Genomic DNA, 24,700 nt, shown 5'->3' with positions numbered 1-24,700 from the left:
GTCACTTCCTCCCGTCAGACAGCCAGTTCGGGCCAGTTCACTACTGCTGTAGTACTCAGTCTGTCTGAGCTGTCAACACACAGCCTCCACTCTGCCTGTCTGACTGTTGCGGCATTTTTCTATTACAGTTAGTCCATTTTTCTCTTCAACGACGTTTTCCTTTAGATAACAGCTCCTCTCGGCTCATTATGACTCGGAGGTGATCTTCAGAGGTGGTTCTGGGTGAGTGTGTTACTCTGAAGAATGTTTGCCCAACGTTACATCGCTGTCATCATCACCCATGTGTCAGTCGGTGCCTTGCTAGCTGGAATAAAGCTAACGCTAGCGGTAGAGTTTCCGGGAAAACCGGTCAGTGTTCGCTTTGAAACGCGGTTTCACTCCACCGGGTTCTGAAAACGAAAGCAGATCAACCGTGGATGACACATGGATGTTGATATTAAGCTAGTGACTAATGAGCGGGCTAACAATGGAGCTCGGCTAACGTTAGCCAACTAGCCAACATCCAGCGATGCCTTCTCGTCTTCGCGATGAAGCACTTCCCTGGGCTCGAGGCAATGAGATTCAATGTCAGCAATTAAGGCATTTATTACAGGTGGATGTCTTCAGAGATCTCGGTAACATTAGCTTGTGAAAGATAAACCTATATCTTTTTATAATGCAGACCTATGACAGTTAAGTTACACATGCCACAGCTGGGATTGTCAGTGTGTTCCTGTGGTCCTTTATAACTTGATAATATACATTTTCCGCTATTGTAATACCTAAATGGAAACGCTTATAACCGAAAAAGACTTCTTCACTCCTTAAAAAAAAGAACTGCAAGGCCAAAATGCAAAAAAGAAATGTTTGGAATATTGCCTTAATACGATGTAGATTTTAACAGATAATGGCTTTCCAAATGCAGGCATATTTAATCTAAACTCAATTGTCAGACCTTACTTATACACTGATGATGTCCATTCAACTTTATGCGACCTCCATCAAACAGTTGGAATTGTTTAAGTCTGTCATAACAAAGGGAATGCATGTTTTTGTGAACACTTGTGGATTATGTTTGTTGTTGATTTAGATCCATTTGTGGGGATACATATTCACTTAGGTAGAGGGCCAGTCTTGAAGTGGCTGATCTCGCATTGCTTGTGCTTTATTAGTGTCATGGCATGGCTGGCATAGTCGGATCACAATATATTTCAGCAAACAAAGGACAGAAAGAGACTGGGCTTTTATTTATTGTCTATTCATTTTATACATTAACAGACAGTTCTATGCTGGAACAGTGAGGCTGAGTAGATAATTAGTTTGTATGGCTTTATTGAGGATGTGACCTTTGAGTTAAAGAGTTTCGTTGTTCCATATGAAGAAAAGCTTCACACTTACACACATTAACCTGTGCAGCCTTTGACCACACAATTTATGATTCAGGGGTGATACGCTCTGTTCAGTCTCTCCCAGGATTTAGTGTCTTTTCTCTAAATTGTTGGGGCCCAAAATGCATGATTTTGTGGGAGCTTTTGTAACAAATTGCAATAAAAGTTGCAATGTCTCTTTTTTAATTTTTTTTGTTGCAATGAAGTTCCGAGAGACAGTGAAAATTGCACAGAAAAGGTTGTTATTTTGTTGTTGTTGGTATACTTCTTTAAAAATAAAAAGGAAACTTGTTTTGGGGAGAATACAACTAATCTGAGTTTTCCTAGTAACCAAAAAGGCTCAGGATGCTGCAAATATTGGTATAACATGAAAATGACTCGTGGATTCAAGACAAAAAATTTATAATTTTTAGGAATTAATCATATTTAAACATGTGTCAGTGGCTTGGTGATCTTTACATTGTTAATTTCCTATCTGGACTGGGCCACACATGCATACGGTTTAATAAAGTACTTATTGAACTTTAACTTATCATTGCACTTACAATAACGACCGTAGCTGTCCTCAGTTAAGGTCATTGTGTACGTCTCATTGCAGGCTTTTCCTGCATCCACTTTAGAGTGAAAAAAGAATAACAACCTTTAAAAAATGATATAGCTACATGTATAACTCCTAACTCTAGCCATGTATGCACAGCAGTGAGAGATTCCCAACTGGTGAGTCAACAAACTTTACATTTCCGATTTGTGTATAAGCAGACCATCGACTGAATTTCAGTTTTATCTTTTACACAAGCAACTAATCATTGCAGCTGTATTTAGTGTAATATTTAGTTCAAGTGGCTCTGTCATTTGTATGAATTAAGTCTACTAATAGGAGCTAGCCAAACTGAACCATGTAGCATAGATAGTGGGGGGGAAGCCTAACTAGCTTAGTTCATGTTGCACATCCGGATTCCTCAAATCATACTTGCCCTTTTCACCTTTAAACTTTCTTACTCTGTGAGAGAGCTTGAGGTCTTGTCCAAACTGAAGATTTGAAAGTGGTTTCGTCTCAGTTTAAGAAATGAGGTGCCAATATTCCACTATCCTTTGAGCCAATGCCTCAAGAATTTTCACAGGAGAGCTTTAACACAACACCCTTTGATGGAAAGCCTGCCAGTGTTGATTCAGAGTGGAGATGAGAAATATCCTGACATGTAAACGTCCTGTCATCCACCCAGCGCTGTTTGGTGTGGTAGCATCGCAGCAGCATGATAGAATAACAGATCTTTCTAATGCCGGGCTAGCAGTTTGCCTCCAACAAGACCAGGACAAACCAGCGGCCTGCATCAGTGGAAGTGAAATGAAAAAATGTAAAGGAAAATAGAAATGTAACACTGTAATGCTAAGCTGTAAATAGAGTTGTTTTATTAATTATTAGATGGATTGGGCTTTGCAGATGGATTCATTTCATCGCTGATTTAAATCATATTGTTAATTTAGGGCTATCCAGCCAGTCAGGTAGTTATTTACTTTAGAATCAATTTAAGGACTTTACGGAGGGCTTTTAAGGCTTTGCTTAGCCTGGTGCCTAAACATTTTAGCTTTTAATCCCTCACAAATCTGCTTGCAGTCCTAAAATGAGAATGTCTCGACTACATTGCTAAGGACGCTGGTTTTCGGTTCTCATATGCTTTTGACCGACATGCATAGAGGACCATCATTCGCAGTTTTTGTGGTGTGTCCCCACACTTCCACCATGACTTTGCATAAACATACACGCCGACTTTCTAAAGCCAAATGGCCAAATGTTATCTGTATGCATTTTGAGCTATCCACGTGTATGTCTATGCTGTATACAGCGCATGTAAACATACATGGCACGTGCCGTGTTATTGCAAGAAGTAAGCGACCCACGGTTGGGTTGAGGAAACAAAGAACAGGGTTGGCTGTAGTACAAAAAGAAACCGACGATTGAGTTTAGTAATCGTGACACTGGGACACGACCCTCGGTCTTCTGGGTGAAAGTCTTGTTTTACCCATCCATCCTCACTGCCCCTGACTCTTATGCTCTGTGGACATATGGAACTCTAAAACATAAAATAATTACTCATAGGTAAACTTTTGCTTTGAAAATACCTTGGAAGACAATTAGCCTACAGCATGATGTCACAGTACTCCACCATTCTCTACGCAGTAGCAGCACAAACACATTCTCTGTCTGACTCTATCTCACATTTGTGTGGGTCTGGACAGGATCATAAACTGTCTCAGGGGTTTAGGGCTGGGTATCGTATAAAAAAATGAAGCTACCACTACTAAATTCTAGTTTGAGTTATACCGATGCCAATACAGTGTTTGATTTCAATGCTGAACTGCCAACTCCGTCGAAAACACCGTGCTTGACTTAACCACGCCACAGACCACAGTGTTTCCTTTAGGATTTTTTTTTTAACTGTGGGGGCAGGTCTGTCCAAACAACACAATAATGTGGATACCATGACTAGGTGGATGAAGGCAAATAATAAAACAGTAAGTAAATCCATCAAGTCGGGAAAATTACATCACTTCACTGTAGTGCAGCCTTTAAAACAAAGAAAAGACAAACTGTGTCATATGACGAAATCCAAAATGTAAAACAATATCTAGCCTCATATATCGATATAATATTGATATATTGCCCAGCCCTTATTGGCTGTGAACTTAAAACCATGCAAATAGTAGTTTGTTTTCTCTCATTAAATAAGGAAAACATTGAATAATTCAATTATCTGTTATATCCATATAGAAATTTTACATCTATGTCCATATAGAAACTTTACATATTCCAATAAGCTGCTCAATCAAGTAAAAACGTATTTTAATTTCTTGCACAGTAGTATCAGCAGTTTTTCACAGACTGTCAGGCAATGCCGCTGTTAATCCAAGAGCATGTGGTCTGACTTAAAACTCAACACACTTGATCTGTAGGATTATTGTTTTTTCCCTCAGCCCTTTCCCTCCATTTTTTTTCTTCTTCACATGAGTAGAGTTCACATAACGGCTCTTTTTAGATCTCTTTTTGTCCTCCACTCCTTGCGCTCATCTATGCTGCTTCCAACTCCCATTTCAATCTGCATCGATCATAGTAGCCTGTAACCCAAGCAGTTATTCTCGTGTGTGTGTGTGTGTGTGTGTGTGTGTGTGTGTGTGTGTGTGTGTGTGTGTGTGTGTGTGTGTGTGTGTGTGTGTGTGTGTGTGTGTGTGTGTGTGTGTGTGTGTGTGTGTGTGTGTGTGTGTGTGTGTGTGTGTGTGTGTGTGTGTGTGTGTGTGTGTGTGTGTGTGTGTGTGTGTGTGTGTGTGTGTGTGTGTGTGTGTGTGTGTGTGAGATCTGAAAACATACAAAGCCTGTATTTATTATGCACTTTGAGGCAGATACTCTGGATTATTTGTGGGAGGTGTGGATGTTTGCTGCATCTATGGGTGAGTGTGACTAGGTGATTCATATTCTGTTAAGCTTGAACAGAGTTTATAGTTTGAGAGGCAAGGAACATTACAGTTAATTGCATATCTGACCCGTTAGCTTTTTCTCCCAACTAAATATTTACCTGAAAGCATTTGAGTCCTTGTTGACTACCTACATCGGCTTAGTATGCATACATTTAAAATAAAATATTATTTATATGCATGTTTTCTCCTTTGGAAAGTTGATAAGAAGGAATTGTTTGATTATGTCAGTAGTAGTGGGCTCTTAAAGAGTTATCTGTGATAACAGCAGAGGAAGGGCAGATTTTTAGTAAGGCCAGTGGTCACAGTGATAAACAGCTTGATTGGCCCATGGCGGGGAACAAGGCTTGGCTATAATGCCCCATGAGTAGGAAGGGAAGTGATAAAGAAAGCACATTGAGTGCCGAGCATGATGGTAACAAAACACTTTTCCTCCAAATGCTTCCATGAATTATAGACTTCTGTCATTAGGTCATGGCTCATTGTTCCCTTTTCCCCTTTCTGTCTGTGTGTTGAAGAACAGGATAGAAAGGGAAAGTCTAGTCTTACCTATCCTGGAGTTTATTTGTATACTTTTGCGTTGCTCATGATCAGGTTCTTGTGAAACCTCACTCAAAAGTAATCTCAACTTTGTAAAAAGGATATTTAGCACATGATGATATTAAAACCCTTGTTTATCCTCATATCATGCAAACACAGGACTTTAAGCATGAGTGTAAGCTTACGCTACTGTGGACATGAGGTAATTCAATGACAATGACAAACTGACTATTGCTAAAGGCAATGTGACATTTTGAATCATCAGTCGGTGACTTGGTCTAAATGTGATCATTTGTATTAAGACCATTGGTTGGACAAAACTAGCAATTTCAAAACAACACCTTGTGTTTTTGAGATATTGTGATATACATCTTCTAGAAGGCTTAACCTTTTTATAGACCAAAATATGGATTTATTGAGAAAATATTTAGGATTTAGGAAAATGTTTGTTAGTAAGCCATAATCCCACACAAATTTTTATGAGAATCAACACTTTTCTGATAGTAGGTTGAGAGCAGTTAAGGAATGGGAATCAGACAGCCCATAGTACTGTCAAATAAATTAATAATGAATAATTGTTTCTATAGCTAATCACTTCATAATACACATTGACCTCTGTAAAAGCTGTGCTTAATCATAGAACCAGATCTGCTTTTAGACTCAAACAGCTATTCAAGTTTCTACCTCTGTTGTGTTTTGATACACGTACTGTATATATTTTTTCTTACTGAGCTGCTGATTTTCTAACAAAAAAATCTGCCTCATGTGTTTTTTTTTCCCATGCCAGCATTGCTTGTTAATACAATAGCAGACTAATCAAATGAGAGACAACAATGTGGCTTTAGGCAGGGCTGGAGAAATCTATAAATATCTATGAAGTCACACTGACTCTTAGAGGCCCTATAAGGGGCCTTTATATTCCAGTTAAACAGGGCTTTCTCCTGTCATCGTTATATTATATTATTATTATTATATCATATTATGGCATCGGGACAGGACAGGCATACGAAGCCTTGTGGGTGGATGGGAGTCAGGAGGACTCACCTGACAGTTCTTTCACATACACCATCCATTTCAACATGAGGTCATGATCATTTGCTCAAGCCATTGCTTATCATGTTGCCACCTACAGTTCCCAGGTCCTTCAGTCACTTTGGGAAATAATAACTGGGAATGAAACATTAAATGAATCGGGTCTGAAAGGGACAGAATTGGCAACAACAGAAGTCCACGGGCTGGTGCGGGCAGGAAGAAGTACATTGGGGGGAAAGTACATCTAAATTTGAAATGATGGGAAAATCTTGCACCTACCCACCAATGTTGTCTAGTCCGTGATAATCTGCATTAGTGTTGACATGGTCTCGGTGTTGGTACTCCCTTGGGAGGTAATTCATTATGCTGACAACTTATTATTGGTTTTATTTACTTCAGACTGAACAGTTCCCCCATTTCCGTCTAATTTAAAAATTTTTTTTAAAGAATTAGAAAAGGTGTTGCCAGTAGAGGCAACCAAATGAAATGATTGTCGGTTGTCAAGTCCATACTTAAGAGTGTCCTAACCATGTACTTGCTAAGTGCATACACAATGAGTACATTACCCTCTCTACAATTGAATGCCAGTGAACATCTTGGCATGAGCTTTTACATTACCAGCTTAATACATATTAACCGGTATTATTTTCCGCTTGGGATGATATGTTACTGTTTCTGGGAAAGTCTCTCGCCCCAGTTTATTACAGTCAATTTACTGGAAAGACCTAAAGTTTTGCACAATATATTGTTTTTTTAATTGTCTTTGCTATATCACTGGCGTAATAAACACATTGAAAGGCTGCAACATATTCGGAAAAGACACTCAGATTTGGTTTAAGTTGAAACAACATATCTGTAGAAAACTGCACTTTAAAATTAACTCACTTTTTTCAGTGGTGCCTTTTATATTCAATGTTCAATTTCAATAAACATTCATTGAAAATAAAACATTGAAAAACATTCAATAAATGAATGTTGGAAATGTCTTAAATAAATCTCTTTTCATTTGTTTTGAATTCAACCAGCAATTTGTTGAATTTTAGCAGAATACTAAAAAGCGGCAGAACTGAGTACACTTTAATATGTGTTTATTTGTCACAAGTAATATTGTTATTGCAATATTCAAACAATATTCTTGCATATTGCATATTTTTCTCATTGTGCAGCTCTAATGTGTATTCTTTATGTTTGTTTTTGCCCCCCAGGGTTCCAGGTTGGTTTGGTGAGAGAGCAAGCTAACTGCGGGGAACAGGACCGCCTGGGGCATAGTGTCCCTGGCTCTCAAGGTAGGAGCACACCAACCATGTCGAAACCTTTTTATTATCTTTATTCTGCATGCTAAGGAGTTGCAATCTAGAAGAGTGAATGTTCCTCTTTGAATAAATTACACACATTTCTGAAATGTCCATGCGCAGCAGCTTAATGCGATCCAAAGACATCTATGAACCTGACCCAAATCTTCTCCAAACTCTGAATCTCTGCTTTGGGTTCTAGTTTTTTTCATGGACATCATATTGATTGGCTACTTTTAATAATTTCATAATGTAACCAGATCACCATCTTCAGCCCCGTCATCCACAGAACTCCACCTTCAAACAGACACCAGACACCCAAGCTGTGAATCACTGGGAGCTGAGTGCTCTGCAGTTATACTGACTAACTGTGAAATAACTTTTTACATCTTACACATTCATTTGTCTGTTCATTCTTTTTTCACTCTGATGTACACTATGTTAACATTGTTTTTTAAAAGTTTTTTGTAACCAAATTATACACATTAAACACATGAAAGTATAAGAGCCTGAGTTAACATGAAACATATTGGTACTCGAGCCATAAACAGGGTTAACATTATCTGGCTTCTTAACCACCAAGTTTGAACTGTGGACTCTTTTTTTTGTTTGGAGCCTATAATTATGGGACCCTGTATTTTTTCTGAAGGTCACAACCCTCTTTCATCTGAACAGATAATTCCTAACAGGCTATGTAACAATCTTTGGTTACAGTGACCACAAAACCTTGATACTTTTAAATCCTTTTTGGGTGCCATTTTCATTAGTGTGTTATGTGTGAGTCACCGTACCATGATACCAATCTTGTAAAAGAGTGTGTGCATGATGCACAGGTGTTGACATTTCCAGTCATTGCAGAGAGGTGGGAGGGATTGTTCTTGTTGCACTGCCTAGCACTGGCCAGGGGGCTGCTATTGTAAAATACTAGGAAGGGCTTGGTCCTAAGCAAAATATTCCGCTGTATGTCAGAAAAAAAAGCCCACCCTGCTGCAGCTGGCAGATAAAATCAGAGTGTGGTGGGCAGTGATACAGGATCAGGGGGTGTTACAGGGTGGTGGGGGCAGTAGCAGGGTGGCCTTATGGGCACCATTCCCTGACATGCCGTGGCAGCGTACCTCAGCGGTAACTGTTTGTCTCACATGTGTTTTTGAATTAATTTTTCTGTTTGTTTCTGTTATTTCATATACAGAAATAATCACTGCCCGGATGATTACCACTGTTTTTCAGCGGAGAATGTTTTTATGCTTTCCTAAACAGTTGCAGTATGGAAAATGCTGTGCACTGAATTGATTTTGTATCAAGAATCCTATATTCCGCTCTAATTTCACTTCCAGTTTTCTTACTGATTAAAAGAACAATATCTGAGTGAAATGCTTGCACTGTAGAGCCCTGACTGGGTCACATGTCCACCCCCCCCCCCCCAAAGGCCCTAGTGAAATCCACAGTGGACCTGATTGCCAACTCCTGACCTTGAAGCCAGTAACCTAATTAAGCTCTCTTTCATACTACTTGTTTTAATCCACACACATTTAGGTTTTACCAGCCTGGATGCCAGCCGAAGTTAGCCCCACCCACAACATTTGAGGCTGTGATCTGGATCCGTTGTCGAGCAATTATGCCTGGAACAGAGCGGTTCGGACCAATCAGTTGTCAGGGCGGGCTTTATACAAGATTGGATTTGTCTATGACTATGATAGCTGCTGTTGGAGAATTGAGACATGTAGATTCTTCCATTTTGTCTGTTATAGAATACATTTTAAGATATTGACAGTGCATTCATTTTAAAAGAAGAAAAGAGAATCGCGATCAAGGCATTTGTTGATCGGAAAAAGGTATTTGCCATCCTTCCTACCTATGTCCTTTGACAAAAGTTCAACATACGTCACATACTCCGTTTCTCTGATTGTTTATAGGTCTATCCAATTGAATGCAGAGGCATTTTCTTTCCTGGTTTGGTTGAAACACACCTTTATCACATAATCGCAGCCCAATGGAGCAGTCTCAGACTCAGTTTCTGACTAGAATCTAAGTATGATGACGTCCGGCTAATGTTTTACTGTTTCTCTCTGTAACATAAAACAGATTGCAGCCAAACTGGTATTTCCAGGGGCCTGCTCATATTTTGACCTAGATGCCCCTCTCTGTCAATGCAGAATTCACATACCCACTCACACAAAATGACAGTGCCCTCTTTGGCAGCTGGCTGGTCCTCAGGGACAACTGAGAGGTGTGTAGTATGGTCAAGCTTGATATAGAGTAACACACATATCTCATGACTCAGTTGATCTGTGTGTGGGTGTGTTAATACTCTTAAGAGATAATCTCAGGTGTTCTGAGGTGGAGCAGCTGTCTTGGAATTGCTGGGCGTGCTTGAAGTTCCCATGTGCTCTATTGACCTCTGTTAGATTTCCTGAACTTTGTTTCCTTAGACAGTATCCTCCTTTTCTATACCTTTTTTCTCCACTGACAGTTGGGGAAAACCTTTGAATCCCAGCTCAATCTGTTACTCATTAAAGTCTGTGTGCGATTGAACATTTCCCCAGTGCATGTACTTGTCTCAAAAACTCGAACATTTTCTTTCTATAATCCGCTGCTTTTTATAAATATTTTAAATAAAGGCAAAACTGCAAAAGTTGGATCTCTCATGCCTAATGCCTTGAAAGTGATTGGTTAGATGCATTGCAGTGCCATTGACCTCCAGTTTCTGACAATGGTTTTACCTACTGACTAATATTCACTGCTCCAGGCCTGTTGTCAGGTAGAATTTCAGACATTTAGCCATTGCTTTTTTGTGTTTAATACTGTGTGCTGCTGAGAAATCACTCTAAATGGATTATTCCAAAAAACTCTTACCGCTAAAATGTATATATTTTTTTCTGAAGTTGTCTCTGATTGATTGACTGTCTCTGATTATGGAACTAAAAGGCACCTGCTTAGTCTTTATCTCTGCTGCTGTCACAATCTGGCTCTTCAGGCCCATACAAAGTGGAAGTAATTTATTTAACAAAACTGAATTCTACACATGAGAAAACATCTAAAGGCATGGGATGTGTACATCACTAATGCTACTAAAATGTGCCTAATACAGACTGAATGAATGAATGAATGAATGAATGAATGAGGAAATTAGCTCTTCCGACTAGGTTAGGTTCACAGGCTCAGTTACCATAGTAACTGACTCTGGGGTTAAGTTACCTCTCTTTCTGAAATGGGCTGGCATTACCCCTTCTTAAGTTTAAATAACCTCCCTTTCTGAAACAGAAAACCAAGTTTCCCTTATCTCAGGGTTAACAAACTCAGTTTTCACTAAACCTGCTTTCTGAACTGGGCTCCAGAAGGCACTGATGACCAACCGGTCAATCAAACAGTGAAGTGAATACTTATTACAATCTTACACATTTGTAAATCTCTCACAATGGTCTCATCTGCTGCTTCTCCATTACACCACTCATTATCCTTAGACCGACTCAACATGATGTTTGGTACCACAAAAATCACTTCTGTGTGGAAAACTGACCGTTGATTTAATTAGGGAGATATGTGAAATCGGCAAACTTGTTTATTTCTGTTGTCCTTTCCAGACGTAACTTTAAAGACGTAAGTTTAAAGATATATAGTTAAACACTGTGATCCGACTTATCTGATGTTTCTGCTATGCTTATTTTCTGTACTGTGTTACTTTACTAGCGACTTTGATAAACCAAATATAGCGTTACAAACGACAACATCTCTCTGCCAGTGGGACAAACTGCAATTTTGGGTGGTGTTATTTCCTTTAGTCTCTGGCCCAACAGGTAAATTAGTTCTCCAACCTAATGTTAGGGAATTTGTTGAAATATGAAAGCATCAAACATGCATTTTAGATGAATTGGATGAGAGAATATCCAGTTGTTAGGGTTAGGGTTCCTCATCCCTGTTTTGCTCAGCACCGGTAAATTGTATGTACAGGACACAGAAATGCAGAGTTAACTGCATGGGATACATGTTTTGATGACAAACGCACAGTATTTTACACACAATACTCTTTTACATCAAATTGTTGGAAAGCATCTTGTGACCCTGCCTGGTGGGGGGGGAAGGGGTCTGGGGGTTCTGACCCTCTGGTGTCGAATCACTGTTTGGATTTGTTGTTACGGAGCTGAAATGTTTTTCCACACAGTTCACTCTGGCTTTTTGTCTGTTGTGTTTGCAGTGACTAAGGGAGGGGCTTGGCATACTGTTCTGCAGCATGGAGAAGGAAGAAGTGAAGGTCCTCAACAAAGGGGAAGAGGAGGAGATGGTATGCCCCTTTTTTATTTTATATCGGTGCCAATGTGGGAATTCATGCTTTTCGACCTATAAGACTGCAGCCCCTTTTTCCCTTCACCTTTAGGAGCTGCAGGGCTACCGTTTGTGTCGTTGGCGGCTGGCCCTTGTGGGCATCGGGGTGCTGTGTACGGGGGGCTTCCTCCTCCTGCTGCTCTATTGGATGCCAGAGTGGTGCGTCAAATCCACCTGCAACCGTACCACAGCCCGTGATGCCGACGTGGTATTGCTGCGCTCCACAGTAGGTAGAATGTAGAACTGCAATAATGAATCAGTTACTCTACTAGGATCATTGGTTAATCATTTTGCAAATTTTTAAAGCAAATAGTCTCTGGTTTCAGTTTCTTAAATGTCATTATTTGCTGCTCTTCTTTGTCATATATGGCCGTAAATTTAAATGTCTTAAGGTTTTGGACTGTTTATTGCACAAAACAAGCTCACCATTGGCTTGACAAAATTGTAAATGGAATTAATTTCACAATCTTTAGAGGTTTTCTAGACTTTACATCAGGGTTGGGTATTGTTTGGGTTTTTCAGACACCGTTGCGAAAGCAATACTTTTAAAGCGGTTCCGGTGCCGGAACCCATACTAAAAATAATAAATAAAGCAGAGCACAAAAAACTACAGTTGTGACATTTAGGAACGGCTTGTTTAGTGCTAAGGCCATATGGTCAAAATAAAATGATTATTAGGCTCCCAGTTTCAAGTAAACATACTGTGTGTGTGTGTGTGATTTTTCTGACGGCAGTTGCAAACGGTTACTTCCCGGTGTTGTAATCCTCTACAGTGAAATACAGTCACAGTTTACACTGTTCAGCTGCCAGCAGAACTTTATCAGGATGCATAGTATCCTGGATCCATGAAATAACTGGCCTTTAAAAATAAGGTTGGATTTTCCTAAAGTTTTTGAATCAAGGCATTAAGATACATTTTTTTTTTTTTTTATTCATCTTTTTAATCAACTTTAGCATGGGTGTGTAAACTTTCCCAAGCCACTGTATATCTGGCTAATCTTCTAATGTTTTTACACCGCTACCTTGACAGAAATGTACTAAAGACAGCAGAGTAAGTGTGAAGCTTAGTTAATAATGAAGGATGGTTATGTGGTTAATGGGTAAAGGTCCCTCAAAGTCCAGTACTACAGCTTTGCGTGTATTTGTTTGACTAGGACGAGTTCCGGCGCTGGTTCCTGGCCAGGGTGCGAGTGATGCTGGCCCCGGGGAGTAATCCCTTCCACAGCCTGGAGACCCAGACCACCTCCCCTTCCTCTCCCTCCTGTCCCTTCTCCTCCCTTTCTCTGGCCAACGGACATACCCCTAACTCCTCTGATGGCAGCCACGCTCAGGAGCTGGTCAAAAGATATGCCGACTACCAGCCCACACAGGTAGGCTCCTGTCTCCACAATATACTGTATTTTACGCACACACACACTGCACCAACTTGCAAGCATCCATCAGTGTTTTGTTTCCAAAGTTGATAGCAGGGTTTCAATGTTTTAATATGTATATACACTCCACACATGCACTCATTAGCCTTGCTGTCCCTGAGGGCGCTGTCTGTTAACCACCTTCATTCACGTCCTCCAGTTATTCAAATTGATGGAATTATACTGTATATGTTGCACTTTGTGAAACTGCTCGTCAGTTTCCTTTTAAATGAACTTTGTTTCTTGCCGTTTAAGCATGTGGACAACAATACAACAATGCTGACATGAATGACTTTCTCTGCCCCTCCCCTATTGTATTTCCCTCAGATTCGCTATTTTACCTTTCATAGCACAAAGTATTATTGGAACGACGGGTTGCAGAACTTTGACGTTTTTATGTAAGCCTTCTTTAATTACCTCCAGAAATTCTTTGGGCTACTTTTATACCAGTTTGCAGTCACTTTTGCTGTAGAAAACTCCTCCCGTTAAGGAAGATAAATTGGTTAAGGGTTTTATCTAGCAATATGTGTACACTAGTACAAAACAGTAATGATAACTAACTCATAAGTTAAAGGAGAAAAACAAGCCTTTGCATTTACTGTATTTTAATGTTACACTAAACTTGCTAGCACAGTTTAATGTAATCAAAAGTGTTGACTTGTCTTCTGCTTTGGCTGATATTTCCCCTACAGCGGCCTGGATGATCTGCATGTCAGCTGCTCCAACCTCCACTCAGAGCACAGTGCAGGCCTGACCAAGAACCAGCAGGAGTACAGGTAACATGTTACGTGTTTGAAGGATGGGTCACATTGCTTTAGACAGCTAGATAGGAGGGTACAGGTTTTTTCTGACAGATAGCCAACCCTCGTTAACCAATCATTAACCGTTAAAGGTGCCCTGCCACACAAAACCGTTTTTACTTGCATTTGTTTAAAATATGTTTGGTCCATATGTGTTTGTGTTATGTTGTGAACATGAAAATAAACTGCTACCTCCTCTGTCAGCTCTAGCCACTGAAAAGAAAGAAACTGAGAAATCAGGCCAATAACAAAAGCTGGTCAGTATGACGTCATTTTGCCTGAGCTCTTTACTATTCATGAGCTCTCCCACTGCTGGGCGCTGGGTAAAGGATACTGATAGCAGGCTAGCTGGCTCATTGGCTAGCTGTTAGCCAATCAGAGTCAAACAGCTTAGTTTGTTGAATATTATTGAGAACTGGCACATATCGAGCTGTCTTACTGCAGACTTTCTATACCATGCAAGAATGGCTTGAAACAAGGTAACGAAGGAATTTTTTCCATGGTAGAACTCCACACATTACCACAAAGTAATGGAATATGTGTGGCAGGGCACCCTGTAAGCGACAGCAGTCTATGGAGTCCAGGTTCACCCGTCCGGGTGGCTCGGACATACTTTCCGCATTCCATGGACAGCTGATGACTTGTAGCGGTTGCACTGCCACGTTGTTCCGTGCATTGTCATGGTCACATGCAACAACTTTCCTGGAACAACTTGCACAGCTGACAGATGTCCACAGCAGTCAGCGGCGTGAGCCTGCCTCCACCACATCCACAAGGTTATCAGCTGTGTGTCTCCCTTGCATACTCTGTGTGTAGGACGGCTGATTTAACCCGCTAATCCACATTGGTAGAGTGGCCTGTGTCAAGTAGCTCTTTGCTGTGAGTGCCATACAGCAGATAGCCAAAGTTTGTACCAACAAGCTAACTAACAGTTAAGAAATGGATTTTCTTTTTCTTTCTATGTTTTTAATAACTTTGTTTGTTTTAATAATGTTGTTTTTAATTGATTGTTATATTATATATTTTAATTATTATATATTAATCGGTCAACATTATTGTGTGTTAACGGTTAAACTGTTCTTTTGCCCCAATAAGATTTATTCCATCGTCTTTGATTTTGTCATGCCAGATGTTAACAGGGATTCCTTATAAGTGGCCAGAGGAAGTCAGTGCACACATGTTAAAATGACAATTTATACTGTACGGAGCCTGGATGTCTAATTTAAATGGGAGGAGGAAATTATCAGAGAAATCATCTGGTAATTTTTTGAATGAAAACTGGTGTACACACTAGGCAAACCTAAGAAGACCTAGTGGTGACAAAGGCCAACTGTAGCGTCCCCTTATGTCGCTTGTGACTTGGCCAAAAAGTTGTACTTAAACACACTGCAAAGACTACAGTCAACATCCAACTAGCGCACAAGTTTTGCGCCTGTGTGAAAGGAAATAATGCCATGCCAGAAGGCGGCGGTTATCCATTTGGCCTCCTATTCAAATTAGCACTGGTATGTCACCACTTTAACATTTCTAATGGTATATTGTTGCATTTGCATTGCATTTGCATTTGTGTGTGTGTGTGTGTGTGTGTGTGTCACACTTGGCTCATGAATATTTCTTTTACCTCTTGCCAGGAGACTGTTCTTCGGAGTGAATGAAATTGCAGTAAAAGTGCCTTCTGTTTTCAAGCTGCTTATCAAAGAGGTAGGGCCCAGTTTGCATTAACACAGGCAGCCTTTTCTTTAACTCAGAGTTTGAATTGTCCCTGAATGAAAGACACCTTGTCAACTTGTGTGCTCCTCCATTGCAGGTTACGTACATGTAAAGTTTAGTTTAGTTCCTGCAAAAGCAAACGTGTTTAACTGACACTAACTAATCTACAGTTTATAACATTTACTCTTCCCCAGCTAGTAGACATAGAAACCTTTCCAGTTATGTGCATAATTATTAAGGAAACTATTTAGGATATTATCTACTTACTCTATTTCTATAAGAGGAATGTACGTACAATATGTTTTACGTCTGTTGGTAAATACTACACTAATACCCCCTGTAGGCAAACACAGTGATATGAGTTACAGCTCACGTTCAAACAATTTGGGTAACAATACCCAATGGGCTAGTCTTGCCACACCTATTGCTTGGGAACACCCTGACGAACATCTGGCAAACTTGAGTCAGGCCAAGAGCCCATTCAAGCCCATTTCCAATTTTTCCAAATCAGGGCACGAATCTCAAATGTTGAGGCGGGCTTTATATGATAAAGATAGCACAGCGACGTTGAAACAAATTCTGTACATTGCTCTGATTTGATTTAGGTCTATCCAATTGCACCCAGAGGCATTTGAGCGGTGTCCGTTGGCAACAACCCTTTGGAAGTGGGTTTGGAATTAACCTTCTCCAGACCCACTCAGTTAAAACTGAGAAGTGTTTGGTGTCTACCAAACTACCCTACAAATAAAACATTGCTAAATTACATGCACAGGTAACACCAAAATATCTCAAGCTACATAAATAACTACTTTACGTGGACATATGGGAACTTGATCATTTGAATTAAGCTGATTTTTTCCCCCTCAATATCCTGATAGCATCTTGGTCGTGTCCTGAACATCCCAGTTTGTAGATTCATTGTAGTTGTGTCTTCATTTTCTCACCTCTGCATATGCCACACTAATCTATCTCTGTCTCCTCCTGCAGGTACTCAACCCTTTCTACATCTTCCAGCTCTTCAGCGTGATCCTCTGGAGTGCTGATGAGTATTACTATTATGCTGTGGCCATCCTTTTCATGTCGGTCATATCCATAGCTACCTCTCTGTACACCATCAAAAAGGTGAGCTCCACAAAATGCTGAAACTCTTTATCAATCCAGAGACATTTATCTGACCTCATAGTTATGGCAAGACCTACTTAAATGGAATTGGAAGAGAAATGAGATCCATGAACTAGGCTATGTGTGCATGTGCACTGGATTATGTTTACTGTAGTCTGAAATGTTTTTGCATATTTTATAAAAGTTAAAACACATTTATGTTAGCTTTTTACTATTATTTTTACTCCTCCCACAACAGGGCCTAATCTGTCTTCTGTTTGACTATATTGGTTTGTTCGTCCATCCATACGTCTTTGACCCAGAGCAAACACCTCAACAACTACTGGCCAGATTGCCATGCAATTTGCTATACAAATGTCTGTTTCTCATCTATTTTCTGTGTTCTTTCTTCCAGCAATACGTCATGCTTCACGATATGGTGGCAACTCACAGTGTTGTCCGTGTGTCTGTATGCCGAGCCAGCAATGGTTTGTCAATTTATTTATTTTTTATTTATTTTTTGCAGATGGCCTTTGTCAAGTCATTTTAATAGTACACACACAGCATGATTTATAATATTTCTGCTTCTGAAGAGTCATTTCCAAACCAAACCTGTGTGTTCCTTCTGTGCTTGGCCAAACTGAATAACACATCATCCTCATCCTGCTTTGGCTGTCCTCCAGATGGCTGCTAGAGTGGAATAGGGCTGTCTGAAACATTTGTTTTTGTATTTTTACAATTAATCTTGCAATTTTTTTGGGATTAGTCCAATTTTTTTTTTCAATTAGCGATAATTGTACCATTGCACAATTATTTAAGTAACACGTCACAGTTTGTTGAAATGGGGCTTATCACAGTCTCCCCTAGCTGTAAATAGGTGGACCAAGCATTTTTTGTTTCAGTGCATACATTGTTTTATTCCGGTGCAACACCGGCAGGATCGCTGCTAGTTAGCTTAGCGGAGTGAAAGAAATCTTATGTTGCCAGTTAGCATGTTGTGAGTAAAAGTGAGCCAACAAAAAAACAACAACAACCTAATTACTTCTTGTGGCCTGCATATTCACAATGAGCTCAAATAGCAATGCAGATTAAGACTAGATGATTTCCTAGGCAGATATTCATTTGGGACTATATTGGGTGGAAGCACAGACAAAGCACTGCTACATGGCGCAGAGATATCACGCAGCAACTTTGTGTGAGTACAGGTCTAATATGGGTTAATCTATCCCGTACAATAACCATGCGTCATGTTTACAGTAATCACTTACTCTGTGGACATCTGTCTATTAGGTCCATTCACCGTTTTTCCCGTTGACTTTATCACAGTGAAAAAAAAAAGGCGAGGACTGCAGGATGCCTCACAGGCTCTCATTCTATTTCCAAAGCACACTGCTCCTCTTCTGAAAACTGGTTCACAGAGGTATGCTTCTGGATCTTGACTGTCTGAGAAGTCGTCCTCTTTGTCTCTCACAAAATACGCCATGTTCATCGCCATTCACTGTCCACTGTAGGACAGTCACAAGACAAGGGACCAAACACCTGTGCAAGTTAGAGGACCTCACAGATTCTGCAATGCTCCGCCAAGTGTCCAGAGTTTTTATCAGCGCTCCATTAATCCGTGCTATAGAAAGTTCCATACACTACATCCAAGTAGGAAATGGTCTACGTGCGGATAGACAGGTTGTGGGCTGGTTTCCAACGGGTTGCATTTTCTTTGCAGCTGTAAGTCCAGCAAATACAGCACGTTTCTGAATCCCAGAGAGCTGAAAGGCCGACAGGTTATTCAGGATCTGGAAAGAAGTAATTAGTTATTTATTTATTTATTTTTTGGTTTACTTTTAATCAAAACATGCTAACGGGCAGCATAGGATTCCTTTCACTACACAAAGTTAACTAGCGGCGTTGCTGCTGGTGCTGTCCGGTGTTGCACCGGACTAAAACAATGCATGCACTGTAATGAAAAAAATTAAACAAATAAAAAATGCGTTTGCTCACCTATGTACAGCTAGGACAAACCGTGATGAGCCCTATTTCAACAAATGGTGGTGTGTTACTTTAACGTTTTAAACAAAACAAACTTTCATAAGGTTTATATTTCTATTTATTAAAATTGTTCAACACTGCACTGTTCAAGTAGAATTAATTTGTAGTGCAACCTGAAGCCAGATGTAGTCTATCAAGCCAACAACTAAATAAAGTCACTTTCAGGAGGAATACAAAAAACCAAAACTTAAAAGGAAAAAAAAGTAGCCTGTATTTATTTTAGTTTTTAGAATTTTTTTTTAGCAATGGTAGGTAAAATAATGAATAACCTCTTGTTTTACATCCAAGCCATTCTCCCTTTAATCTTACAATAAAAAAGTGCAATTTTAGCAACATATGAAATCACATGTCTCACATAAATCAAATAATAAAACAAATTAACCTTTTCAAGTAACTTTCAGGAGGCTATCTTTCTCTGTCCATTCTAAGGAAATTATGAGTCCAATTTAAACCCGAGAATTTTATAATACGTTGGCCGTAATAGCTAACGTTATAAAGGACTCGTGAGATGTCTGAAAGAATCTGACCTGGTTGCTCAATTATTGAAGACAGTGCTACAGATGGGGGCGACGCAGCACAGTTTACCTCACACACAAGTGAGTGCAGGTCATACTGTATATGGGTGAGCTGTGGGAGAAGCTGGAGAAGCATAGGTGAGCAGAACGTAGGGTGCTGCTGTTATCCTGACTCAGGGATCATTTTACAAAGTCTACAGATGACCACGTTGTTGTTGTTGGTATTAAGAGTAAAATACTCTCACACTTTAAAAGACTTTGTGGGAGCCTTTTTCTCAACGTGTTGATACTTGCTAGGAATCCATACTTGCGCTGTTGCTGGAGGCAGCCATGTTATTTTTTGATTCCTAAGCAACTAGTCGAAGCAAATGATTTGTGTCAACGCATTTACGTAATCAATGACGCCGACAAAATCGTCCCAGCCCTAAAGTGGAACAATCCAGAATTAGAGAGAGTATGTATGTTACACAGCATGCGTAATGTGTATACATATAAAAGAACTCATTAATAGTTCTCCACATGCTTTTGTATGTATGTCTGAATTCCTTTTTAAAATAGGTGATAATGTCTGCAGAGGTGATACTCTAGCATTGGCAGTGTCATCATGTGTCTTTCAGCCAATTTTAAAGTTAATTCCATCAGTTGGCCATAGGACAAAATTAAACTAATGCTAAGAATGAGTTAGAAACATTCCTGTTGATGTTTGTACACCGTTTATACTTTTCTTCATGCATCCATTTGCTGCACAGATCACTGCTTGTGATGCCTCAGGTTTTTTCTTGCTGCCTAGAGAGGCGTTAGTAATGAGAAATGTGCTGAACAAGACTCTGGGGCTCTGACACATAGTATATCTCCTTTCTTACCCCCACATTCACCATCTGCTACTGTTGGCTTATTTACACACTTTTCACCTTTTTTCACACTCATCATTTCTGTCTTCTATTTTGAAATCAACACTGCACTCCACCTGTCTTTTTTTAATGCACCTGTTACCTTCTCCACTCCTCCATTGCACCCCCCCTTCCTGGCAGAAATTGAAGAGATTTTGTCTACTGATCTGGTGCCGGGTGATGTGATGGTCATCCCCAGCAATGGGACCATCATGCCATGTGACGCCGTGCTGGTCAGCGGCACCTGCATCGTCAATGAAAGCATGCTCACAGGTTAGAGGCGACATCTAAAAATTGAAGTTGAACGAGAGAGAGACTCTTGGAATATTTGTACCTACGAGACCACAGAAGACTCCAAACAGCAAAATGCTTTTCCTGTAAATCTCCCAGCAGCCTGTCCTAATATCAGTCTCTGCCTCATCAGGTGAGAGTGTTCCTGTGACAAAGACCAACCTCCCAAACCCATTGCCCGGGGAGAGTGGGGAGGAGGATGACAGTGCCTATAACACAGAGGATCATAAGAGGCACACACTCTTCTGTGGCACCCATGTCATCCAGACCCGCTTCTACACAGGCGAACTGGTCAAAGCTGTGGTGGTCCGCACAGGTAGATGTGTGTCTGAGGATATGTATTTAGAAGTGATTGTGTTTGTAAGATCTGTAAATTGGTGTACATTTCTTTTGAGTTTTACTGAGAGACACAACTTACTGTACAGTACAAGAATTGCATCCATGATGTAAACCTACTGACATGCTGACCCAGCGTGTAATGACCTCAGTGTCTTGCTGGAGTTGCGACTTCCATAGAGTGAGATGTTCTTAACGAAGTTGACTGAAATGCAAGGGTTTGTAACAGACTTACAATAAAAAGACTGTTATCTAAAGACACAGTAATCCCAGGTTCTACTGCTGCTCATACTTGCTGCTTATGAGAGAAATACTGCTTACAAGAGAAATGCAGCGTTTCAGAGACATGTCTCTTTCATTCAGGAAGCCATCATATTAATTGCTTTGCAGTTTAATCCTTGTTCGTCACAGTTTAGAGACCTGAGCCCCTGTCTGAAACGAGTGTAAAGTCAATTAAAAACTTTACTCCACTCAAAACTTTTAATAACAACTTCCTCACGCAGGTTTTAGCACGGCCAAAGGCCAGCTGGTGCGCTCCATACTTTACCCAAAACCTACAGACTTCAAGCTGTACCGTGATGCCTACCTCTTCCTGTTGTGTCTGGTGGCTGTGGCTGGAATTGGCTTTGTCTACTCCATCGTCCTCAGCATCCTGAACAAGGTAATCTAGGAGGTGACAATCAGATTTAACAAATGCCAATGTTCTGATTTTGAAATAGACATAAGTTTAGACTTTCAGAAGTAAAGGGTGGGTGAAAATGAGTTATTTTGCTTTTCCTTCCCTTGGTGCAACATTGTGCAAAAGCTTCTTTTTTTTTTTAACAACAAACAGCCTTTCTGAATCACAGTGTGCTGAAAAACATGAACTGTTTAAGATGTTAGTTTTTCCTTCTCTGTAAAGCTTGTCGTATGATTGCAGGTCATTTGAGTTCTTGGTCTGGATTTGTTGTTAACTTGAACAATCAGAGGAGAAACGTGCCGAGACTGTACCACACTGTTCAGTTTTACAAGTGGCGTTAGACCGCTTATGTTGGGAAATGTGACACAGACTGTAAAAACCAGGATTTTAGCTGCTCCTTCAACCAATGAGTGAGCGTGAACTGAGAATCATTACCAGTTTAAGAAGTGCTGATTTATCGCTGTAGAGGTGGTGAACAAAGACAAGTGATTATTAAATGTACAAAGGTTTCCTGACTTTTTTTCTTTCTGCCTGCCCAGATGCCAGCTAAGACCATCATCATAGAGTCCCTGGACATCATCACCATCACCGTGCCACCAGCTCTGCCAGCCGCCATGACAGCTGGCATTGTGTACGCCCAGCGACGCCTCAAACACCTTGGCATTTTCTGCATCAGCCCACAAAGGATCAATATCTGCGGACAAATCAACCTGGTCTGCTTTGACAAAGTGAGTACTAGTTGTTTGTATGACAGCTGTTTTTGCAATGCAAGTAGGCACTTACCTTACATATTGCTGAAGAAGAGAAGTTTTAACTACAGGGTCTATTGTCTGGAGACTACCAAGAATGTACACACATGAAACAAACAAAATATAAAGAAATATACACACCATAATATGAATAGTAATAGGACTAAAACATTTTGAGTAATTGGATTTCAGAAAATGGATTTGATTCTATTTGATTCAATTCAATCAAACTGTCATTCTAAAGTTCAGCTTTCTTTCTTTCTTTGTACAGACTGGAACTCTAACAGAAGATGGGTTAGACCTGTGGGGAGTGCAGAGGGTTGAAAATGGCAGGTAAGCTGGTCTGTACTATAATTTATCAAACGTGGAACATCCACTGTTTTAATGCATTCCGCTGCATCCCAAAGAACTCCCAAGTCATTGTGTTAGATAGCCATTGCTGTGCTTGTATTAATTTTGCCAATTACCTGGTGGAATAGATTAGAAAAATACTGCTATACCTTTTTCTGAAATCTCACCGTTGATGATCTTGAATGGTTGTGTTGTGATTGTCTCACACAGCTGAAGTTATTAAGATACCAGAAGATGTCAACAAAATCTTCAACAACCAGTTTCCACTTACAGAATTTGTTATTCTGTGTACAGTAATTCAATTGTTCGTCAGATATTGTGATGTGCAGAAATATTGAGTGATGATTATTCATATCCATACATTAAGACTAGTACTTATTGATTTTGAGGTTATGTTTAGAAAAATGATGTGCATATTTCTTAGGCAAAAATTAATGGTATACATCCAGACATTGTGGTGCAATGCTACTATATAATAGTTTTTTAATACATGTCATTGAAATATATTGGTTATGGAATTTTATTTTCATCATGGAATATCACATAAAAATAAGTGATCTTTTTGCCTCTCTAGTTTCCACCTGTCAGAGGAAAATGCATACAAGGAAAATCTTGTCAAGTCCCAGTTTGTGGCTTGTATGGCCACCTGCCACTCTCTTACTAAAATAGAGGGTCAGCTGTCTGGAGACCCTCTGGACCTCAAAATGTTTGAGGCTACAGGCTGGGTGAGCTGTTCCTTATCTAACCAAAAGCATAATGTTGGTCAGGAAAGTACAGTGTGGAAAGTCATTAGTCAGACCACCCTTAATGAAAATCAAAGAATTCTAAAGAATGTAAAATATATTTGTCTAAAATATTTTAACTAGAGCTGTTAATCGATTGCAATATTTAATATTAATCGTTGTCAATAGTTAACTTTCTAGTACATGTGAATACCTTTAGTCTTGTTGAGAGAACTATCTGGAAGGGCTTTTAAACTGAACTCTGGTTTGGTAATCCCTTTATCACAGAACACGTTAGGTTTCTGCTAGCCATCCACAAACTAAGGAGCAACCCCAGGTCCAAATCACAGAACACGCTTGCCTCAATAAAATGCTAGCGTTTTAAAGTAATTTACGTGTTATTACTGCATTCATTTTTGATAGCCCTATTTACATATTTACAATTTCTTGATGTATCTTACTATTGTTGCATCAACATTTTTCTGAAACCTATTTCCCTAAATATTTGTTTGCCTAGATCCTAGAGGAGGCCACTGAGGAAGAAACCTCTCTTCACAACCGTATCATGCCCACTGTGGTTCGACCACCAAAGCAGCTGTTGCCCCCAGAGCCTGCTGTATCACCAGAGCAGGACATGGTATGAACTTCAACCTAGTTGTTAAGCAAGACCAAAAAATGTCCAAAATCAGATTTTCTCAGTACAAACATTGACATTAAAATACATACAGATCTATCGATCTAATGATATTAATACAAATATTAGAGCTGGAGTGCAGTTTTTGGGCATTGTATATATATTCTTAAACATTTTTATAGTACCATTTTAGTATATTGGTTATATTTAAAACCAACATATTATTGTGCCCTGGTGCAATATAAATGGACACTAACAAGAAACCTTAGTAATACTGATAATGATTGGTTTGTTTTTCCATGACCCACTCTTCTCTTTTTGTCATTCTAGGAACTGTATGAGCTCTCGGTAAGTAGCCTTCTTCCTTTTTGAAAATATACTCATCAAATTCCTCTTTTTCCAGCCAAATAAACAGTTTAGATTTTAAAGAGCAGTAAAATTGAGCATA

The 24,700-nt window shown here is 39.8% G+C and overlaps 1 protein-coding gene across 3 annotated transcripts in view; it reads left to right on the top strand.

Moving 5' to 3' along the window:
* atp13a3 (ATPase 13A3) overlaps nt 1-24,700 on the top strand; it is a 42,053-nt gene continuing 17,353 nt past the window's right edge. For 2 of the 3 annotated variants that reach the window (XM_034882557.1, XM_034882555.1), the window contains exons 1-18: nt 1-222; nt 7,613-7,693; nt 11,892-11,978; nt 12,072-12,245; nt 13,174-13,389; nt 13,759-13,829; nt 14,124-14,207; nt 15,863-15,932; nt 16,929-17,063; nt 17,458-17,530; nt 20,632-20,763; nt 20,915-21,097; nt 21,621-21,778; nt 22,336-22,524; nt 22,817-22,878; nt 23,471-23,621; nt 24,136-24,255; nt 24,583-24,600. In XM_034882557.1, the coding sequence (XP_034738448.1) occupies nt 11,928-11,978; nt 12,072-12,245; nt 13,174-13,389; nt 13,759-13,829; nt 14,124-14,207; nt 15,863-15,932; nt 16,929-17,063; nt 17,458-17,530; nt 20,632-20,763; nt 20,915-21,097; nt 21,621-21,778; nt 22,336-22,524; nt 22,817-22,878; nt 23,471-23,621; nt 24,136-24,255; nt 24,583-24,600 (1,887 nt within the window). In that variant the 5' untranslated portion in view covers nt 1-222; nt 7,613-7,693; nt 11,892-11,927. The remainder of the gene's footprint in view (nt 223-7,612; nt 7,694-11,891; nt 11,979-12,071; nt 12,246-13,173; nt 13,390-13,758; nt 13,830-14,123; nt 14,208-15,862; nt 15,933-16,928; nt 17,064-17,457; nt 17,531-20,631; nt 20,764-20,914; nt 21,098-21,620; nt 21,779-22,335; nt 22,525-22,816; nt 22,879-23,470; nt 23,622-24,135; nt 24,256-24,582; nt 24,601-24,700) is intronic. The other variant, XM_034882556.1, reaches the window with a different exon arrangement.

The sequence above is a fragment of the Etheostoma cragini genome, chromosome 9 (genome assembly GCF_013103735.1).
Source record: "Etheostoma cragini isolate CJK2018 chromosome 9, CSU_Ecrag_1.0, whole genome shotgun sequence".
Lineage (NCBI taxonomy): Eukaryota > Metazoa > Chordata > Actinopteri > Perciformes > Percidae > Etheostoma > Etheostoma cragini.
The sequence above is the reverse complement of the archived record's forward strand: the minus strand, read 5'-3'. Positions and strand labels throughout refer to the sequence as shown.